General features: G+C 42.4%; 1 protein-coding gene across 1 annotated transcript; it reads left to right on the top strand.

Annotated features, from left to right (window-relative positions):
* Positions 1–298: 298 nt before the first annotated feature.
* Positions 299–21,524, top strand: pdxkb (pyridoxal (pyridoxine, vitamin B6) kinase b). Its single transcript, XM_010739241.3, has 11 exons — positions 299–856; positions 7,667–7,721; positions 12,034–12,138; positions 12,516–12,599; positions 15,120–15,154; positions 15,542–15,627; positions 16,469–16,514; positions 16,614–16,725; positions 16,828–16,964; positions 17,162–17,228; positions 18,063–21,524. Exons 1-11 carry the CDS (start codon positions 776–778, stop codon positions 18,176–18,178), a joined length of 924 nt encoding a protein of 307 aa, XP_010737543.1. The 5' UTR covers positions 299–775; the 3' UTR covers positions 18,179–21,524.
* The last annotated feature ends 1,255 nt before the right edge of the window (positions 21,525–22,779 follow it).

Genomic DNA, 22,779 nt, shown 5'->3' with positions numbered 1-22,779 from the left:
ATATATACACACATACATATACACACACATATATATATACACACATACAAATCATAACTCAAAACAGTGCTAAATTTGGTTGAATTACTTTAAGGTATAAGGTATAAGTAGTATAACATGAAGAGCAGTTTGGTAGCCGAAAAAAGATCCGATTCTTCTTGGCGAGTCAAATGATCCGACTCCCTAAAAAAAGAACCGAACTTCCCATCACTAATTTCCAGCTGTGTTGATTGAGGGAGGAGGAGGAGGAGGCTGCGCTGATGACGTCACCCGTTTTTTTTTTTAGGCGGTCATTCACTTCGCCTGAGTAGAATAAACGGCTGGCGCGCACGCGCGAGTGACCGTGTCCTTCAATCAAGTCAGTCAGTCAGTGCACGCGACGCGTCGGTTGGCTGCGCGTTCTAAAACTAACGGTTACCGTTAACCGTAATAAGAGAGAGTGTGTGTGTGTGTGTGTTCACACACGCTCTCTCTCACTCTCTCTCTCTCTCACTCTTCACGCACACTCACCGCACATCACCCCCGCTACAACCTACAACAATTACACACACACACACACACACACACACACACACAGCTGGCTTAGCTCGGCTAACGTCGCGCTACTCTGACTGAATACTGGCGGCGTCGTCGTCGTGTCGTCGTCGGTGTGTGTGCCGGTGATAGTTTCGTGTTGTTATGTGTGAACGTGGCTGTCGGTTGTTGAAGTAACGGATTATCTCGCATCACCTCCTCCTCCTCCTCCTCCTCCTCCTCGGCTTTACCGGGAGCCGCCATGGAATGCCGCGTCCTGTCCATACAGAGCCATGTAGTCCGGGGATACGTGGGCAACAAGAGCGCCTCTTTCCCGTTACAGGTAAATACAAACCCGCCGTGCACCCATTATCGGACGAGGGTAAGACATTCACACGAGGGGACGCCCGTTATCGGACACGACCCCCTCCGTGTTTGTCTTGACACGTCAACACTAACACATGTAAATACTAAATTCTGTTATCATACACGGTAATTACATCGTTACAAAGTTGGTACACGTTAAAACGTGGTCACGGTTAGTTGATATTTCAATGCAAAAACGCCATAAATGATAATATTTCTGTGCTGTCATTAAGACGTCGAGCAATAAACGACAAAATGTTCCTTTTTTAGCCCACAAACCATGCATAATATCATGTCAACTTATGTTTGTCTTGTCTATGTTTGTCTTTTTTACATGAAGGAGAAATTTAAATGTTGGCACCTGTCATTGGGAGGTTGTCCGATAATGGAGCAAGGTGTTTTTTGTTTTTTTTTCCCTATGATCATCCATCACATAAAGAAAACATACATGTGTGTGTGCACATGTATGATGAATGTCTCACTGCAGAGTGACTTTAGCCTGGGTGTTAATCAAATGACCCCTACTTTGGATGAGTGGTAAGGAATACCAATAAGTATTATTAGATTAAGCTCTGTCTAAGTCCTCAGATAGATGTCAGTGATCCTGTACACCGGCTCAGCGGGGTTGCAAAAGCTTAGGTAATGATCTCAGGGGTCATAGTGAAATTTGTCCCCACAACTCAAGCCTGTTAACCAGTCACAGTGTCCAAGCCGGGCAGCTGTAAATGCTCATGATGTGTATGGTGAACATCTAATCCAGCCACCTGAAGTGATAACCTGCAAATAAATCAATACAGCTATCTGCTGCTTTGAGTTTGTCTGAGCGAAATGGCACAGATTGGAGGGAAAGGTCATGTTTTATTCCTTTTTTTTCTGGTTTGCCCATTATTATAATTATAATTGCACATGTGCATGCATTGCGTTGTGTGTTACAAAGGCTTAAAGACGCCTAGGTTCGTTTGTCATGTGCAGCCTAACACGGGGTCAATGATATGATGAAATGTGTTGGTCAGCATTTAGAGCATTAATTATGTAACAGCGTTACACATAAAGGTTGAAAATATCGAAAGAAGTCAAATGCAATGAATAAAGAATTGTCTCATCTGTCAATGAAGTTCAGTAAAACTAAAAGATGTTAAAGGTCCAGTGCGTCAGGTTTTTACCTTTTTTAGAATGAGCCTTTTTTTTGTACGTACAGACTCCGGGTCCTTTTTGTTGATCTATAATGAAGAATGGATACAGTGTTGGACGCAGTGTTCCTTTTATTCTGTGTGTACACAGATCTTCTGCGTATGCTTCCACCGACTGAGCCGCTAAAATCCCATTTAGCCGTCCGCCAACTTGAATGGTGATAAGTGAGTTAAACGCACAGTTCTTCTAGACTTTTCAAATGTTATTGGACCAAATGCTTTAAATTCTGAGTCACTTCTCTGTACCGTTACAGTATTAGATTATGGGGGGAAAAAAGTATGTTTCTACAGTAGCCCTACGCAGACAAACATTGACTCTAAATAGGGATTTCTGTTTTTGTCGCACTATTTGTGGCCACCAGAATTTCTCTTTTTATACTAGGAAGAAAAAGGTGAAACAAAGGGGTTGCAATCAGCAATTGTACACGCTGTTCTACATCAGCATGCTACATTAGTAAGCTGTGACCATAGCAAGCACCGGTCCTTTACACTGTGTTAACGGTTAATCTCTAATCGTTAAACTGACTGTTCGCCGCCACAATAGCCAACAGAAGTTGAAGAAAATTGACGACGACTCTCACGAGAGGGTCATCTGAATCAAAGGGAGAGTAGTGTATGCATCAGTCAATTAACCAGAATGACGCTTGAAGGACTGTTGAATGGAGCTTTTGAGTGTCTTGTTCTGTCGCCTATAAATAGAAACTTTGGTGTTGAGTCATTACCTCCGGTAACAGCAGAAATAAAGCCTCGTCTTACCTCAAGGCAGAGTTAACTGAGATAAGGAGCACAAAAAAAAACAAAAAACAGCAAATGCATTCATCGATTTGATTTCAGATGAAAGGACACAGAGGTTATTAGCTCCTCCCAGCCATGAAAGTCATAGTCATTTCCCTTTATGATCCCTAATGTTGACTGTAGGATGATAGCAGTGATTGCTTTGGCTCTATAATTGCCATGATGATAATGTTGGTGATTGTTATAGTTTCATATTTCCCACACGGCAGCAGCAGCGGAGGCGGCGGCATGGCTGGTATAGAGCCTACAGAGCACGTCCCATCATCCTGAAAGACGGTCACTTGTTGTGAGAAGTGCCGAGTCTATTTTTAGCCTGGGCTGCGCCCCGGGATGTATTTTGCGGTTATCCTAATGGCTGCTGGGCTTTGATGCATGTCACCGGGATTCAGTGCAGCCATTAATGTTCAACTACTACAGCTGATTGAGGCCTGTTTGTACCAGGCTGAGGTTAAAGTGCATGCATACATTGGACACCGATATCTACCAGGACGTTGTACTAAACCGACAGCTCAACCAAACCAGCTGTAACTCTTTTTAAAGATACTACTATGCAATATCTGTTCACACCAATATACATTTAACACACTGTACTGACCTTTAGGGAGTAAATTAGGTGTTTTAATAGATTATTATTATTGTGGCCATTGTTCCGCATGGTCTCTTACAGATAAATACAATAAATAGTCATGTCAAGCCTTCGTGATCAACAACAGGAATACCAGATTGCACGCATGCTATTTGATTTTGCAGACAGAAATTGTAATTCAGTGATTTAACACAGTGCCTGCACGTTTCTGCAAGTTATACTAGACCTTTAAATAATCTGGCATGCAGCTAAATATAGCATTTTACAATTTATTTGAACTATTACACATCGTCGTGATTTATTTGTTGCCCCGGAGAGAAATTAAAGCGGCCGCGCAGAGAGAGAGCGTTTCAGTTGCTTTCACTTTCAAATTATAAGCAGCAATGAACTATTTTTCATTTTAGACACATGAGGTGTTGAGAGGAATAATAGTGATGTAAACGCACAGGTGGAGGCAGAGACTGGCGGCAAACCGGCTTGATAAGCGTAGCCTGGGGTGGTGAGCGAAGAAGCTGCTCTCACTAGTCAGAGTCCATGATTCAGTTGGTGTTGAAGAGAAGGGATGAGATGATGATGATTATGATGATGGTGATGTCAGCAGGCGTGCAGGGCATCCCTCTCTCTCTCTCTCTCTGCTGACAGGACAAAGAATCTCAGGCCTGTCAGCAGGCGAGGAGACGGCGATGTGAGGAAGCAGCGCTCCGATTGGCTGCCACAGGATTCCTCCTGGTGACGTCACCGAAGATGGAGACAGGCTCCCTCAGAGCCGGTCTGGATAGATTCGGCTTTCACATAGAAACAATATTAAAGATGCCTCCTGTCTGACATCACAATGGGGATTGATGCACTTTTTTAAAAATCAAAGTAACACTGTTTCCTCATCAAAATTCTGCTTTATTCTCAAATGGACAGTTTCTGTTTGCTTCGACCCCGGGCCACAAACAGAACAGTCAGTGCAGGGACGCAGCGTTTTGCTCCGGGGCGCTTCAACCGGGTTGTATATTTGCTGATCTGGGGTTCTTTAGTTGCTCGTGTCCCTAACCCTGCTGTCCTGCATGTGATCATCTTTGTGCTTTTAAAAAACTTTTATGATCCACACTTGGTGCAAATCATTAAACTTTTAAATGGCAGCTCATTTCGGTTTGATACTGATGCCCGAAACATGGTTTAGAGGAGACTGAAGCTCTGTGAGGAAAATGACTAATTCTTCATTGTTTGTAGCCAGACAAGCCTGTAATCAATTTAATTACTGCTTAATGTAATTAAACTCATTCTTGTAGCCAGATCTGGAATTATCAATTCATTAATGGCTAACGTAAAGCTCCAGTGAGTCAGATTTGCAGGGGCTCTATTTATAGAATATAATATTTGTAACTATATTTTCATCAGCGTATAATCACTGGTATATCTCACCGCCGTAGTTTCTCCTTCACGTTTGGAAAGGGAGGGTGAGGCAGGGTGGTTGCAATCAGTAACTACACCGCAAGATGTCACCTAAATGTTATCCTTCACACTTCGCCCTTTCATAAACAGATAAGTACCATGACGTTACGCTTGTGTTTCTTGTCTTTGTCAGGACAGTTAGCTGTGGCTAAATGTCTCAGCAGCTCCCAGATGACCCCGGAAAGCTGCTAGTTTGGACTTACTCTTGTTTTTTTAGAGTACACAATCTTTAAACATCGATCTGGGTTGCTGTAGCATGGGACAGGTTTTTTATCTCATTTTCTGTTGTTTTTTTATAGACTGAACAAGAAACATAATTGTAGGTTTATGTGCAAATACACCTTAAACTCAGAAACATTCAGTCAGTTAATACTGAACATATGATGTCCTATTTATAGGCCGATGCAGGGAAAACATACATTACATGTGACATTTTTAGGATGGGGGGGAAATATGAACATTTGTTAATTAATATGCAAATGAACAGCGAGTGTATACAGGCGCTATCCCACAAGCTGATGGACTCTGCCAGCTAAAGTCACGACGCAGTAAATATAGCATCTGTGTTGACTCAGATGTGACACATGTTAATTAAATAAACTCTTCACTCGTGAGTGCAGAGAGAGCTTCCCTCAGTTGGGAATTTACCAGAAGTGTTTCATCGAAAAAAAAAAAAAAGGCGAAATGTTTACTTCCTTAAATGACTCCTAATTTGGTAAATATCGTCTCCTTTTGACGACGCTCTCCCGTCAGCAGCATTGTAAACAGTGTATCTGTGTCGCTGACTTGAGGCTTCTAAACAGAGCGAGAAGGATGTGACCTAAATAACGTATTCTTAGCCCTGTGTACATCAGTAGGCCGTAAATACACAGTTTTTTACATCAACGGTTGATTTGTGTCCTGCTCAGCCAATGGAACATGTTGTAATAGACCGCTTACATGGGAACAGCAACAACCAGTCAAAGCGGAGGCTGTAGTTTGAATCGTTTCTAATATTTTAACATATCAATGTGTATTATAACATAATGCAATTCAACAACACCACAGAATACAGCCTTAAGGTGACCTTAAAGGAGGCCCTCTGGTGACTTTGGGGTTAAAGGACCATCAAGAGATGTAGTTACTGATTGCACCCCCCTCGCCTCACCCTCTACCAGCACAAAGAAGACCTTGAAACGTGCAAAATATGTGAAAGACATCATCTAGAGCCAGTGTTAAGTTTATCTATTCTGGGCTACTGTAGAAACATATAAAAGGTTCATTTTAAGGTAAACATATTATTATTTTCAGGTAATTATACACTAGTTAATATATACTTATGCATATAATCTGACACAGTGGACCTAAGACCATGAACTGGAAGGTCTCCAGTTTGACCTTAAAGAATCAACACTTCAATAAAAATGTTTAAAACGACGGAGATCTGCTGCAGGGTGTTTGGATTAGGTCAGATTTCTACCAGCTGCAGGGTTGCTGAGCTCCTGTCTTCCTTTTAGCTGAGGATTTTCATTCTGGATATCAGTAAGATTAGAATAAAAACCATCACTCGCACTTCTGTCTGTCCACGAGGAGTGTATTCTCGCTCTGTATGTTTTCCTGAATGCCTCGTGCTGATGAAACCTTTCAGATGCCACACTTGAGCAAGCTGTAGCATTCACGAGTTCTTCCAAGGTCAAAGCCAGTATCTACTCTGCGTCTCCCCTCTGAAAGCAGATTCTCGTACAACAGTCAATTGAAAAGAACAAAGAACTCATTCACTCCGCCTGCTTCGTGCTTCAGCCCAATTAAATAAAGTCATTCAGATAACGGTTAACTGCGCACGTGGATGGGACATGTGTTTCTCTGTCCCCACAAAATCTTTCAAGAAAGAGAGAGAGAGAGACGAGTTGTTGTTTTTTGTAACTGTCCTGTATCTGTGCAGGTTTAACATTAAACTCAGAGGACCTCACACATCGCTGCCGAGGTTAAATGAAGTCAGACAGTCAAACGTTTGTTTGTGTTTCCTTTTTTTTTCAGTTACAGTTACAGAGACGTGTCTACATGCTGCAATATGACACGTGACATGATGTAGCACCTGTTCACGTCATGTGATGATATCTGTTGTTGTTCAGATGAGAGAGGTTAAAATTAGAGACTCATTTGTGATGCGGCGAATCAATATTTTTACATTATGAATGGATCATATCACAGTGTCGATTTTTCTCACTTGGTTTTGATTTGTTGGGTTTCATGTCACGATTGACAGCTGAGCCTGATCACTGCTGCAGATTCTGTCTCCAAACGACGTCACTAGCACAAGATGCCAGCACTCTTACCCAGAATATTTTGACTCGACCTGAGGAAGTGGAGACACGTCATCCATCTTTAATACAGTCTATGGATTTCGCCTGTACACACCTAAAAGTTTGTAACAGGCTTGTGGTGACATGGTGGAGCATATATCAGATATTTCTTTCAGGAGGTTGGTGGCGACCAAAAACAGAAGTCGAAATAAAGTGACGTATCGTGACAGATCATGCTAAATATCTGCTGCTCGATATGTTTGTGGTTAACAGATTCACGCTGTAACTTAATATGTAAGTGTTGTGCTCACCCTCACGTGGCCAAGAAAAAATCAGTTATTGCAGGTTTAAGATTTCTGCAGAATTACAGCCAGCCCAGATTTAGTTGCAGTGTTATAGTCGCTGCACATGTTGAGCTATCAAATTTATAGCATGCGTGGCTGTTACTCTAATCTCTAATCCCAATCCGTTTCCTTTTCTTCTTTTTCCAGGTTTTAGGGTTTGAGGTGGACTCCATCAACTCTGTCCAGTTCTCCAACCACACAGGTAAAGACAGATGAAATAGCATTTTTTTTTGAGTGTGTGTGTGTGTGTGTGTGTGTGTGTGTGTGTGTGTGTGCTGTGTTCTAGTCAGGGTGTGTGGGTGTGTATGAGTCAGTAGCCTCTGGTGTCGTGATGAGGTGTTAGCGGGTATTACAGAGACCGTTGTTGCAGAGGCAGTGGCCGTGTTGAGGCTGACGAGTCGACAGCGGAGTTTTTATTTTGGGAGGGAGGTCAGTGACTTCACAGGCTGACACCAGATCAGCTGTAGGGGACCAACTCCATTCATATTTTTTTTTTATGAGCTTACTCTCTCATATTTGTCTTATTTTGATAGCAGTGATGGCATTTTACTCTGTGCTCATGAATAACCATTAAAGGAACACTGATGTTACTCCTCAGCATGTGTAAACATTTGTATGAGGTCTTGGGCTTTGTTACTACAAAAAGGATGCAGGTAGAGGATTTTTTGGGGGTCTTGACACATTTTATGGACTAAAAGTATAATATCTGTTTGTGCTCCATTCACTTTGACCTTTTTTAAGTGTTATTTTGGGTTTATTGAAGCGGGGTTGAATGAGGTACTTACCCATAGCCAGTAGATGGCCGTCAGTTTGGAGAAGCAGACAGGAAAATCAGCACGGGGCCAGCAACAGAACATATTTTAGCCACTTAATCACGTCGAGTGCACTCTATATTTAGTACGTTTCCGCTGCTTTACCTTGCTATCAAAATCGCCATTTCCCTCGGGGCAAATTAAGTCTTATAACTCTCTCCGAAGCCAGACTCCCTTCAAAAAAGAACACGGGGAGTCGGCGGGCTCCAACCGACGGCATTTGATCTGTAACGTGTTACCAACGTCCAGGCGGTGGTGGACCCGTAACTGCTGTGTTCTGCCATGTAAAATGACTGTTTCTGTCAATGATGTCTGTTCACTTTGAAGAGAGCACAGACTGAATTAAATGGTGTCTCATCAGAAAAGTGTTGCCTGACAGCAAGGTAAAGTGATAAACGTATCCTAACCAACCTCTGTCTACTGTGGATGATACATTGATACAGCCTGACTTCAGTAAATCTGAAATAACCCTTTAACTTCATGAAAGTGCAGAGCTAAATCTCTAAAATTAAATTAAAATTAAAACCGCAATAATCTGATGATGCATTTTCTTGATGATTGTCTCAGAGAGGGTGTCTGCGTCATCCCTTACTGTCACATTTACTCGTAATATTTTGATTTTCTAATTTCCAGTCTCATGAATGAGTAATCTGCGCCGCGTCTCGCACTGATGGATGGCCTCGGCTCGTATTAATCATGCAAACTGAACTTGGAGAATGAATCAACCCGAGCGCTGTGAAAACAAACACATCTGCCCAGCTGTTGCTTCACAGTGGATACAAGCGATATCGAGACTCAGCTTTTCTCGCAGTGTCAGTACATTATGACAAAGTTTTGTTTATTTGATAAGTCACCAGAAGATCCTTTTATGTTTCCATAGTTTGAGATGTTTGATTCAACTTAAAAAATGGCCGATAGTTTGCCTTTGTGGCGCCAATTTTCTGTGACAAAAGGCAGAAAAAGGATGTAGTTAATCACGTGGGGGGCTGCTCTGTTTGAGGAACTAATCAACTGTGGTATTTATAGATTTCTTTGTGTTTTGTTGTTTTTACAGTGTGGTGTGGTACAGAGTGCACGACCTTGACCCCCCCCTCCCCTCATGTCACGGCTGTCTAGTTTTTCATTTGGTCGAGTATGAGAACGCAAGTGATCAGAACCGACTCTGCTGTATAATCCCTCCTGGACTCGGTTTCAGCGAGCTCTTTAACATCTGGTTTCACACCAGCCTCGTCTACGCGTTGGTTTTATCATTCGGTCTTTATTGAAATGGATGATGTTGAGTTTAAAAATAGAGAAAGTGATCTGTTGTGAAGGGTAAGCATAATTGTAGGTGTACCGTAGGATAAGTGTTGTCGTGTGGGCGAGCGCGGGCCTCGTCTGTATGCTCTATTTACATTTGAGCTTTATGGAGCATCAGTTAAGACATTTATGATATCAGAGATATTTGTTTGGATTTTTGGAGCTTTATTTGATAGATAGAGGGGGGACGATGCCCTGGGCAGCAAGGACTGAGCCTCTGTACCAGGTGACCGGCGCCCCATGAGAGGTTCTCTCGACGTTCTTTGGAAACTATCTTCTATGGACCGTAGTAAAGCTGGGTCAAAGTGGCGTCCATGAATTGGTAAATGGGATATTGTTTCTCCAAGCTCACCAAGTTCAAATTAAATCTTTAAATCCAATTAGACTAAGCTAAGAATGACTGTTCTAATCAGAGGTTTCATGCTCACTGTTCACCCCACGTACAGAGCAGACGGTGATAAAGCCGAGGACGGTGTCAGGAATAAGAAATCCTCACCTCTGTGGCGACGCTCATTTCAGTGACCTTAACATGAAAAAAACGCCCGGGACTCCAGCGCTTCCTTAATCAGATCTTGTATATTGGAAGCCAACATTTGCAATTTCTCCGAAGGGGAGTGCGTAATTTGGTGTGACATGTTGAAGAAGATGAGAGGGAAGAGCGGGTGGCTGGCAATGGGGACAGAGAAGGTGAACAGAGAGAGAACGACAGACAGGATTGTTTAGTTTTTTTTTTAAATCAGAGAGACAGACAGCGGATGGTGGAGAGGAAGACAGACGGAGTGGAGAGGCAGCGACAGGGCGCAGCGGTAAACAGCAGCAGGCGCTGTGAATTGCGACAGCAGCGAGTGATGACGACAGAAGCATCTCTTATCTGTAGGCCTGCCTTCATTCTCCCTCTCTCACACACACACACACACACACACACTTGCACACAGCTCTCTGACTGCTCATCTCTCTTTCTTAGCCCCTTTGGCTTTCTCCCGGCTTGTTGCTTAGCAACCAGAACCCCCACCACCGTCGCCACGTGACCTGGCTGTGACTCACCTGGAGCTGCGACATCATCGGCCTGCAGCAAACATGTCATACGCAGACAGACGTGCACGAACACGTGCTCGCATTGGCATTCTCGTCACATACATGTACGTCCGAGCGGGTACATGCAGTACTTAACACACCGCAGACCCGAATACACGCACGCACAAACCCAGTACTCTCCTCCACACACGATGTAGGTGTGTTTGTTCTCGTCCTCCCCCGGCATCTCCTTGGTCCCTGACTGCTAATTACCGTGGTTGCAGGCTGCACTAAGACCTGCTGCTGTGTGTGTGTGTGTGTGTGTGTGTACGTCTTGAGAATCTCTTTGAGTTCACACACAGTTTGTTTTCTTTGGTCCGAGTCGTAGTTTAATTCTGTTTAGTTCATCTGAGTTCACACACTGCTCTGTTACAAGCAGGAGTCACGTGAACTGAAAGAGTCAGAGGAAACTTTTCCAGGTTTGGATAGGACGTTTTTTTTCACACAGCTGGACATGGGCGTCGGATCAGACGTAAAAACAGCAATGCAAGGAGGGTACTGATTAAAACAAGGATGCAGTCTCCGTGACGTCACCCACAGGTTTCTGAAGAGCCGTTGTAAAGCTCAGAGTGTGCTGGCTCTGGCTGGCAGTCCTGTCTCTGCTGACCTAATCCAAAAATGAGCAAGGACGCGGTGGAGCGTGGGTGTAGCTAAGGTGGGTTAAATGAAACCCGGGTAGCTGCCACGCTCTTCATTATGTATAACTGTGAGCCTTAATATAATTTGAACAGTTGAGTAATGTAGAAATTCAGACTGCAGTTGTCATGAACAGGGTATATAATGTTTTCATTAGTGTACGATAACCTCAGTCTGCCATGTTTCTATCGTAGCTTAGTGCATGTTTTGCAGCCACTGTAGTTTCTCCTTCATGGTAGCGAGGAGAAGGTGAGGCGAGGGGGTTTAAATCTGCAACTACACCGCAAAATTAACTTGCTAACAGTCTTCTTCCTCGTCTTTGTTGGAGCATTGCTGCACATCTTCCCACCTGTAGATCAGCGGAATAGTTTGAAACCAACAACCATCCATCATATGTCTTGTAGTTGTAAGTAACCAGTGACAACCAGTGTGTTTTTGTGAAATGAAATGCCCCGACCAGGCCAGACAAACCAAATTTAAAGATTTGGATCAGGTAAGTAGAAAACGATACAGGAGTACAAAAGTGTTAATGTGTGTGTCAGCATCTATATAGAGGGTTTTAATGAGCACATGGTGTGTGTGAGTGAGTGTGTGTGTGCCACCGGATTGGAAGAAGCCTCGCAAAAAGGGTTTGAGTCAGCAGCTCAGCAAACACAGTAACTCGTCTCTTCCTCTCTCCTCTCCTCTCTGCAGGTTATTCTCATTGGAAAGGCCAGGTGTTGACGGCAGATGAGCTCCATGTTCTTTACGAAGGAATCAAACTGAACAACGTACACCAGTATGATTATGTTTTAACAGGTGAATATCACAAAACGACACCATCTGTAACTGGAGTTCGTGTTCAGGTGATGTTATTATGTAGAGATTTTGAAATCATCCTGAGGTTATGTATTAAATTAATCCTCCAGTCTCTTCTATCTCTTCACATTCAGTACTCGGATGTTGATGATCTAACAGCAGCATGAATTTAACTGCAACACTACGTTTTCATGAGTTGCTGCAGTTTCAGTGTCAACACACGAGCGGCTTTACGTAGTTTAGTGGTAAAATAATTAAACTAAGTAGGCGTAACTATAGTTTAGTGGTAAAATAATTAAACTAAGTAGGCGTAACTATGTAAAATGACAGAAAATAATGACTGTAATAATGTTTGCATTGGTGTGTGTTGTATTCAGGGTATACCAGAGACACATCCTTCTTGGAGATGGTAGTGGATATTGTTCAGGAGCTAAAAAGAGCCAACCCCAACCTGGTCTATGGTAAGTCACCACATAAAAACATTTAAACTGTAGTTTTTAATTGCTTGTTTGAGAGCTAAAGAACTTTATTATCATTAAATCACTACCTTGATGAGCAGGAGCAGATGCGTGTAGTTTAAATTCTGCTGAGATAAAACCAGAAAGACTGAATGCCATGTGATGTGTGACGATACACAGTCACAATTCAGCTTTATTTCTATTTTATTTCTATTCTGAAACTTTTAAGAGGGTATGGGGCTGTATTTTGTGTATATATGACCTCTGGGACTTATTGGCGTCGAATGTTATTGAGATATTTTTGTTTATTTCAGATGTTTAAGATTTATCACAGGCATATATATTGTTTAACTTTAATGAAATGAGAACACTTGCAGAATAGACATGCTGGAAACAGGATTGATGGGAGCTGGTTTCAGTTTGAGCTAAAACAAAGTCAGGTAATAATCCACAATACAACAATAACCACACTCACTCAGACTCATGATTGAAACATAAGATTATGTGGGACGGTTTATATTTAAGTGATAAACCAGCGAACAAGCTCATTAGTTTTCTCACATTAAGTAGCTTCGTGAAATTAACGATGTAAACCTCGGAGAAGATCCGGTTCTCACTGCGAATGTCTCTTTCTCTCTCTAGCCAGGAGGATTCTCATCTCATGTTGCACGGATCAGTTCCACTCAAATCAAGGCTGCCGCAGCTTGGCCCGTAGACACTGTGTTAGTGGATATAGTGAAGACCTACTGCCACTGTTCAAAATAATAAATAACCAGGGGGCGACGTGCATAATGCGTTTACTTTCTGATGTGGACAGAGTCTGTGTGTATTCAGTACCTGTGATGTTACATAAATTGTGGCTCTCGTGTCGTGATGAAAGGATAATTTACCTTTCTGCTGGTCCAAGTCTGGTTTTACATTTCTGATGGAGAGAGCAATGAAATGTAGTTTATAGAGGGAGAGAGCAGCACTGGTGAGGATGCTTAGCCTGCTTGTAGAAAAGTCTAGACGAAGAAATATTGTTTTAGTATAATGTTGGCAGTGATACACGTGTCCAGCTGCAGGTAGCCAGATGTTTTAGTGTGATTCTGAGTGACTGGCAACAAAACCTGGTGTTTGTTTTACATTTTTATATTAATTGCTGATCGTCTATAGGCAATCGGCCAATACACGGCTTACATCAACCATTTTTTGTTTGGTTGTACCAGTTGGTGTAGCAATATTAAAGAAAATAAGTACTGGAATACCTTGAAAAATAGCCCTTTTTTAATGCAGTGTTTGAAATGTATCTTATATTTTGACCAAAGTTTTGTTCTTTAATTAATGAATTCTGATGAATCACTCTTTTCAATGTGTCTCCTCCTCTTCTCCCTCACCTCGATGAGCTTGTTACTGAAAACTAAAATTGTGTACATTTAATACGGCATGTCTGTAAACTGATCTTTGTAGCGACCGTCTTTCCGGTCTTACCCAGTCTGTCGTCGTAGGCCACATTCTGGTCTGTGTCATAGCTCAAAAACATGTGGTCAAAGCTTGAACCGGAGCATCTGCAGATTAATTTCATACCAGATATGTTGTGATTCATTTAAGTTAGGCACAATGCTAGATCAGTAAGTCCCTGTTTTGTTAGCTTCGCCGCCATCCTGACTGCAAAGAGACTCCTGGATGTCGTCAGTCTGCGTCTGCATGGTCACCACATTAGAGAGGTTAAACAACACCACCACGTGTGTTATTGATCGTTAAGCACAATCTGTGAGTCGCAAACATTAATCCCGATCTCTGGATTGCAAATTTTAGATGAAAACGATCGGCAGCCGATAAGTCTGAGCATCCATTAACAGGAGAGAGCCGCAACAATTAGTTGACTATTTGATTAGTCGTTTGACAGGACAATTTTGATTAGTCGATTAACTGTTAAGGCGTTTTTTCATGGGAAAATGTCAGCTAATGTCTTCAGCCTTTCAAACATGAATGTTTCCTGAGTATCTGTTGGTTGTGGACTGATAAAAAGAGACATTTCAGTCGTAACAAACTCACAGAGAATTATCACCCAGCACCATGTATCATTTTACCCTCAGACCAGTGTTTTACAGCCCACTACTTTTCTTCTTCTCACCGCTGTCATTAATCTTGTCTCCAGCAACAGCAGGCAGCTGCTTCTATTTAAAAAAAGCTCTGATAAAGCCACTCTACCTGCCCATCGCCACTCTGCAGACAGTTACTAACTAGCTGGTGAACATAGTTGATAGCTTTAGAAGTTAGTAGAGAGCCAGGTTTGAGGTGGACAGACACACGAATAAATAAATAAGCGACTCCTCTCTTATCTTTATAAGCTGCTAAGTGTGTAATAACAGAAAAAAGCGTTAGTGCGTCGGTCGCTCCTGCAGGCACTTTGTCCTCGTTTTTTTTAACACAACGTAGACTTTCAAAATAAAATGAGTCGTCACGCTTCCCATCACTGCAATGTGACGATCACTGGAGCATCGCAGGTCTGACTCTGAGTGTGTTTTTCTGTCATTTCAGTATGCGACCCCGTCCTCGGTGATCATGGCTCTATGGTGAGATTCTCTGTGTCCTGTGTGTGTTTCCGTTAATGTCTGTCGTCGTTAGATAGATTTTTGAAGCAGCGTTTTTTTGTTCCTTTTAATGTGTGTGTGGGAGGGTTTTAGTGTGTTAGTGTTCTGGAGGGGGGGGGGTGTTACAAGGCTCATTTCTCAGTGACAGATGGATTATTTTGATCTGACACAACTACATATACACAATGATTCACTCTGTGTGCATATTACATTGTACAAACGTGCGTTTTCAGGGATTAAGATCATATTCTGTCCGTCAGCTCTTATAATTTAAAACAAAGATCAGAGAATTAACTGAGCCTGCTCGTTTATATGTGTGTAGACTGTCCTTTAGAGCTCTACTCTAACCTGCGTGTCCTCGTCCCACAGTATGTTCCTCAGAATCTTTACCCGGTCTATAAGAACAAGGTGGTTCCAGTCGCTGACATCATTACTCCTAACCAGTTCGAGGCTGAGTGAGTACGAGTTTGTCTCTAACACGGCATCTCTCTAATCCTAAAGTGTTTACACTCATGGTGAAGTTTGTATTACGCACACCTCAGTGAGTTTGCGACTGCGTGTGACTGGCGAAGCATCAGCGAGCGCTGTCTTTATGTAATGCCACTCATGCTGTTATCTAACACCCTCATTATATGCATCCAGAAATTTGGAAAAGATTTAACCGCCTCGGCTCCCCTCTTATCTTTTCTTGTTTTGCTCTTTTTAAACTATGATTTGCATAGCTTGGAAGATACTTATCCAGCACTGTGTCGGAACATATCCTATAATCTAGTTGAAGCTATTTGCCCAACATTAAGTTATCGTGTTTTTATGGCGGCACAGTTGCATCAAATAGAAATATACTGGATGTACATTTAGATAAAGGTTTGATTTCGACAACACTACCTACATGGGTTTGTAATGACGGACCTATTGGTGCATCCAGCAGGATGATAGATTTGGATTTAAATTATCTCAATAGACACATGTAAGAAGTTTCTCATGTTTTCTGGATTCCTTTTTTAAATTTTGCTTTGACTGACATTGAAAATCATAAAGATTAATCCACGGTTGAAGTTGTCTCGGCTCAGTTATCTCTTTCACTGTCAAGTTGCTCCACCTTGTGGTGTTTTAATATGCCTGCATGATCAGAATTTATGTTTTTCTGCATACTAAATCCTATCGACGTATACTTAAGTGGTAGAACTAGATGTTTAAGGGTTTCAGTAATGAGTCTTCTTTTAGATTTTCTGTTTAACAGTGTTTCTGTTACAGTGTCGTTAACCTAATGATCTGATTTGTCCGTTTGTGTTTTAGATTATTGACCGGTAAAAACATCAGCACAGAGAAAGATGCTGTGGAGGTAACAGATCACGCACACAATCTAATCATACTTTCCTTTCTTGCATTATTTTTTGCACTATAAGCCGCTGATTCGAACTCACTCACCGTCTGTCTGCAGGTTATGGACCTTCTCCATGCTATGGGCCCGGACACAGTGGTCATCACCTCCTCTGATCTGCCCTCCAGACTGGGAGACCGCTTCCTTGTGTCATTGGGCAGCCAGCGCCATGGTACGTGATAAGCAAATGAGTGTTTTGTGTGTGTATATATTTGTGAGGCTAGCCAAGCAAAATAAACCCTTCACCATGTCGTGTGTTTGCTCCGGTGTTCAGTCCGTCCAGACGGCAGCAGGACGACACAGAGAGTTCGAATAGAAGTTCCCAAAGTGGACGCCGTCTTTGTAGGAACTGGAGATTTGTTTGCTGCTATGCTGCTAGCGTGGACACACCACTACCCTAATGACCTAAAGGTACAAACACTCTAGCTGTAATGAGCAGGCCAGAGCTTCTGGGGGTCAGCTCAGGTCTCTTTTTGGAGAAGCTAAGCCCCTGTAATTCAAATACTGAAATAAAAACAACCCCAGTGACCTAAAGACAAGAGGTAAATGCTGAGTCATGAAGCATAAATGACTTTATTTTCACTCTTCTTGCTCTCTTTCTCTCTCAGATGGCCTGTGAGAAGACTTTTTCAGTGATGCACCATGTTATCCAGAGGACCATTTCGTACGCTCACGGTAAGAAAAGCAGGGCTTGTTCAGGATAAGGCCAAAATGCAACAAAAAGACAAACACTAACAAGATCTACAGGAGAGCTAAAGCCCAAATTTCTGTTGCAGTTTAATCGTTAATGTGGTGAGTGGCCAGGGAAATAAAACCAATGATCCAATGAATAAAAATGCATATTATGCAATTCATACTGCTTACCCGTCAAGGATATTCCTCTAGGTCTATTTTTGTCTAGTCATTTTCTGACATCATTCAACCTGATAATTGTGAACACTGCAAGGGTTATATTTTTAGATGCAGAGCACCTAATGGACCTCACTCAAAACACGACTTATATTTAGCGTACTGCAGTTTATCAGACCAGTTCTTCACGTCACACTAATTTCCTCGTCCGTGACAACTGTACTGAGGCTGAATTTCTGTTTAACTCAGCTGTTCAAATTATATTAAGGCTTAAAGTTATGCATAATTATTATAATTAAGTTATGCTCCACGTCTTTGTCCATTTTTAGATTCGCTGAGATTTTAAGAAAACTGTTTGTGGCATCACGGATACTACAGCCATGTTTTATACAGCGCATGGTGTAGATGACGTCGCCATCTAGTGGCAAAGACACACTAGCTGCCACACCACATGCAGGCAGTGGACAGAAGATACATGATTACACTCACACATCTCTAAACTCATTTCCCAAGATTTTAAATTTTTAATTTGTAATTGGATTGGATTATTATTGCAGGTCTCAACTTCTGCTGCTGTTACTTTACTCTGTTACTTGTGGCAACAGACAATATAAATGTTTGTTCATCTCTGCATTTCTATCTCCTCTCTCTTTCTCTCAGAGTTAGCAGGTCCTGGTCGGAGGCCCAGTCCGCCCCAGCTGGAGCTGAGGATGGTTCAAAGTAAAGCTGACATAGAGGACCCTGCTATAGTTACGGAGGCCACGGTCATATCCTAACATTACCGACCCATAAGACTCATACTAACCGTGTCCTCTTCACCCATAAATCTCTCAAATCCTGTATCTCGGTAAAACTCTCATCGCTGTAAACCTTGACTTGTCATTTCCAAACTTCAACACCTCATCATCCAGACTCCTGAAACCCCTTAGTATTGTAACCCCCTTTAGTCCTAAACCCTTTTACCCCTTTAAGTGTCCTAACCCCTTAAAACCGAACCTGTAACTCCTGCGCCCCTTTACCCAAACCCTGTTTGGCAACCAGAGCCATGGATAGACAGAGAGTTTGGTCACCTTGGACTGTGGCGGCCTGTTGCTGCCTCTTCTCTAACAGGGTATGTGAGTGGAAAAATGCAGGGTTCAAGTGTTATTTCTCACTCCAAGCATAACACAAATAAACGCTACATATATAAAGGTTTAAAAAATATAAGGGTGAGGAGGTTAATTGGAAAAACATTAAGGGTTTAGTCATCAGCATGATTGGGAAACGGTTTTGTCCGATTTGGACGAAGGTGATGGACCAGACATGGAGTAGCCGTTTGTCTGAGGAGTTCTAGTTAGTACTCCATGGAGGGTTTTTTTTTTAAGCAAAATTGTGAATTCACATTTGAAAATATCTATTAACACTTACCATAATGAGTTATGACAAGATAGGAGAAGCTCCCTGAAAGAGTGACTGGACTTACCACGCTGTGAAGTATCTTTTCCTTTTTTCTTCTTGGTTGAAAGTTTCTATGGTTAGACATGCTCTGTTGCACCCGTAACCACACCCAACAGTGATGTTACGTCAAGACTTTTCTGTTAGTTTGGTTTGTAAAATGGCGCTGAGGCACAAAGTCTAAATGTAGCAGAAAGTTTGCTGTTGAATTTGGAAACTGCAACATATTTGCAGCGTTTACCCTAAAAAGTGACCCACAAACCATAAAGTGGCTGCTGAATTAACTCTACCTCTAAATTATGAAACGTTAAACTTGCCTATACTTTATCGCTCTATTACTGCCACTCCACTCAACTCACATACTCTCGCGGTGGGTCCTCCACACCAGTCGCCAAGCAGCAGGATTGCAGCACTAACACTGGTACGATTATAATGATCAAACACTGTGTATCGATGGCTCTGCCCACCACTGTTTGGACCCCCTTCCCCGTCTTACAGCAGTGATGTAATGGTGACCAAGTCTAACCCCTGAGACCCCTTGAAAATATAACAAAGGAAAAAAAAAACGCACAATGTATAGTTGATGTATAGATGTTGTACTATAACTGTATTGGACCATCTGTATGATATCTTCTATCTGATCTGTCTATTGGACCATTGTGTTGATGCTACTGTACTATAGACCACACGCACTACAATATCACCCAAACCAGAGACATTTGGGCTGGTTCTGGCACTCCTGGAGGCTCCAGTGGCTCCAGCCGTTGTCTCTTGTTAGTAATAGGTAACTGTCTTAATAGTCATAGTATATAGTTAAACCTCTTTCATCTCAACATCACACAACATAAAGAAAAATAGGCAACCTGAGCTGTCTGAGCCGTCCCCGGCCGGTTTTAACCTGTGCTTAGACCAATCAGAAAATTGGCTACCTCGGTGCCAGAACCAACCCACATCATGCCGGGCGGTTCCCGGCCCAGCTCTGGCCCAGAACCCTATATCTGAGAGTTGTGCCACTGAATTTACTGGATGCCTCGAGTAGTTGTAAGAAGAGACTCTCGTCATCAGAGCAGGAGACTTTTTCCCTCCCCTCGCACGTCCACTCGCAAACAGCTCTGTTTTTTTTTTTACGTCACACTCCACTGTGCTTCAACAACAGACATGATGCCAGTAGGTCGAAATTTAATATAATAGCAAGAGCTGCAGTAAAATCTGGGTCAACTGATGTCTGTTTAAAATAACTGTGGCCCTGTTAGCAAAGTGTAGAATATCTGTACTTTTTATTATTGTCTCGTCTTTTTTTAAATCTAGTTATTGTCCTTAAAATGCCTGTCATTATTTTTTCAGAGCCCAACGTGACTTTCAGATTTCATGTTTTTCCCAGCAAACAGCCCCAAACCCAAAAAGTGAAGTGAAGCCAATGCGGAAGTGCCAAAAACTGCACTGGCTGATTTGATATTGTACAGTCAGTCTAAAGTCTTAGATGATGATGATGATGATGATGATGATGATGGTCATAAAAATCTTGGGGCTTGATTAATAATCAGGCCTCTATCAGGCGTTACAATCTTCTGTTTGTCACGGTGGAGTGTGATCAGAGAGGGTGATCCGCGACAGTGGTCGTGAGCCGGTTTCAAACCAATGATGTCGCGAGAACTTGGCATGTGCCTTAGCCCGCTGAGCTACCAGGGCACCGCAGGAGATGATTTTAATGCAATTTCTTTTTGTGTTTTTATTATTCCTCCCTCTCGTTGCGTTCTGTTTTTATTGTTCGGTAGTTATTTTAGAGGAAAAACAGCTAAAATCTCAATTAACTTTGCTTGGCAACAACAAACCGTTTTGGAAAGAGTAAACCACAAAAACCGGAGGCTTAAAAAAAACAAAGAAAAGAGAAATCCAGACGCCATCAGTGTCCCACCTGAGTTGGATGTAAGGTTCTGGGCAGGCCAGTGTAATTCTGTACTGCTGTTGTTTCTCTATGGACTGTACTGTGATACTGCCTTAGGAACCTAACATCATAACACCACAATACTGCTCACTGAGGGAGAGGTGGAGAGGGAGGAGGAGGAGGAGGAGGAAGGAAAGGAAGGAAGGAAACATGAGATGTCTTAAACGTTGATGCTTTTGACTGCAAATTTCTTCTACAGTGCGCCTGAAATGAGATTTGAAGATCTGTTTGAACCTACAGTATAAACATTTTATTTTAGGGGCTGAAATTATTGACATCATTATTGATTAGTGTGATTCTGATTAACCAATTTAATAGTTTGGTTTATAAAATGGCAGAAAATTGTGAGAAATGCCACAAAAAAAATCACAATTTTCTTCAAATCAAAACATTTTTTTTTTCCAACTAACAACTCAAAATCCAAAGACAGACCGACGAAAAAACAGAAAAGCAGAAGCAGCTAAATCTCTTTTTCTCCTCAAATTGAGGAAAGTCGAACGACTAATTGATTTATCATTTGAGCCCCGACATTCTTCTTTTTTGTTCTCATAGAGAGACTCAAAGGTACCTCTTGGAGTAATGGTAGGGGGGGAAGAAAATTGAAGTCTCATTTTTAATAATTGCAGCAGTTAATATTGATTTATTTCTTTTGTATTGTGCCACTGTAGCACTGATTGTCATATCAGTAAACGGATGTGCCGTGTCTGTGTGCTTGGCCAACCAGCTTTCAGCTCTGCTATAATCAACATGTGCACTATCCAATCCCTCCGCTTCCTGCTAACAAACCAGTCAGTCGTATTATTGGGTCAAAAAGATCTGTCGTGTCGTGTGCGAGGGAGTGTGTGTGTGTGTGTGTGTGTGTACACGTGTATATAGATGTCCTTTATGGTCACAGGGTTTTGTGTGTGTGTGTGCGTACCTGTAAAAAGTAAAATGGGGGATGAGAGAGAAGGAGGAGGGTTAAAAAAATAAATAAATAAAGAGGGATAGCGTACATGAGGAGGGGAGGGGAGGGTAGGTATGTTCAAGAGGACAATCATTCTGTGATGTTACCGGTGTTTGAAGACTGGGGGGGATCGAATCTTAAACGTTTCCTCGATGCCTCATGTCCCCTCTTACTCCTCCTCCCCCTCCGTCCATCCACATGCAAATATATCTGTCCTTTGAACCTGTCCACCCGCCTCCCCGCAGTGCCAGTCGTTGTGTCTGTATCACTAGTTTTTAAACCTTAGCCTCGCCGTGTGTGTGTGTGTGTGTATGTGTGTGTTTGTGTGTTAGATGGTTATACTGTACTCCCCCTATCTCTCTGCTAGATTACCACCACTGTTCCCATGCTGGTGTCAACCCACCCGCCTCTATCTCCACTTGCTTGCCGTGTCTTTTGTGGTACAACTAAAACAACAACAGGAAAAAAAAAAGCTGCTGTTACCGACCCCGCTCACCCTGCTTTCAGTGACTCTTCATCCATTCTTAATGCTGCTGTTCTTGTTTAACTTACGCCGCATCCGACTCCTCCACCTAACATCTGTTGGATTGAGTTGCACCAGCTCTTTGTAACCCACTAAAGTTCTTCAGAAGCGTCTTTGCCAGTTGAGACTCTAGTATCGTCCGTAGCTGCTTCCAATCAAAAGCAAAGACTGTACTCTATGTAATATTTTCTGGGGTCCAACAATCCCCACAATGAGCAAGCACTTGGTGACAGTGGCAAAGGCAGAAACCTTGAGCAGAACCCGCCTCATGGTGGCCATTCATCTGCAATCTACGAGAAGTAGGCTGAATTTACAAACAGCTGGTGCAACTGGTTGCTGGTTGCTAATGAAGAAACATGGTTGCCTTTGGACCCGATCAAGCAGGCCGACTCGCTGCAGTCTTTACAGATTGTTGTCTCAGTCGTCTTTAACGTGAAGTGACACGTTTACTTGACCTTCACGATCGACAAGAGAATTTCTCTCTTCAAAAGATTTATGTTGCTAAATATTGAACTTTCACCGTGAGCCA

Source organism: Larimichthys crocea, chromosome III (assembly GCF_000972845.2).
Source record: "Larimichthys crocea isolate SSNF chromosome III, L_crocea_2.0, whole genome shotgun sequence".
Taxonomy (NCBI): Eukaryota; Metazoa; Chordata; class Actinopteri; family Sciaenidae; genus Larimichthys; species Larimichthys crocea.
This window is presented reverse-complemented; position numbering and strand designations above follow the sequence as displayed.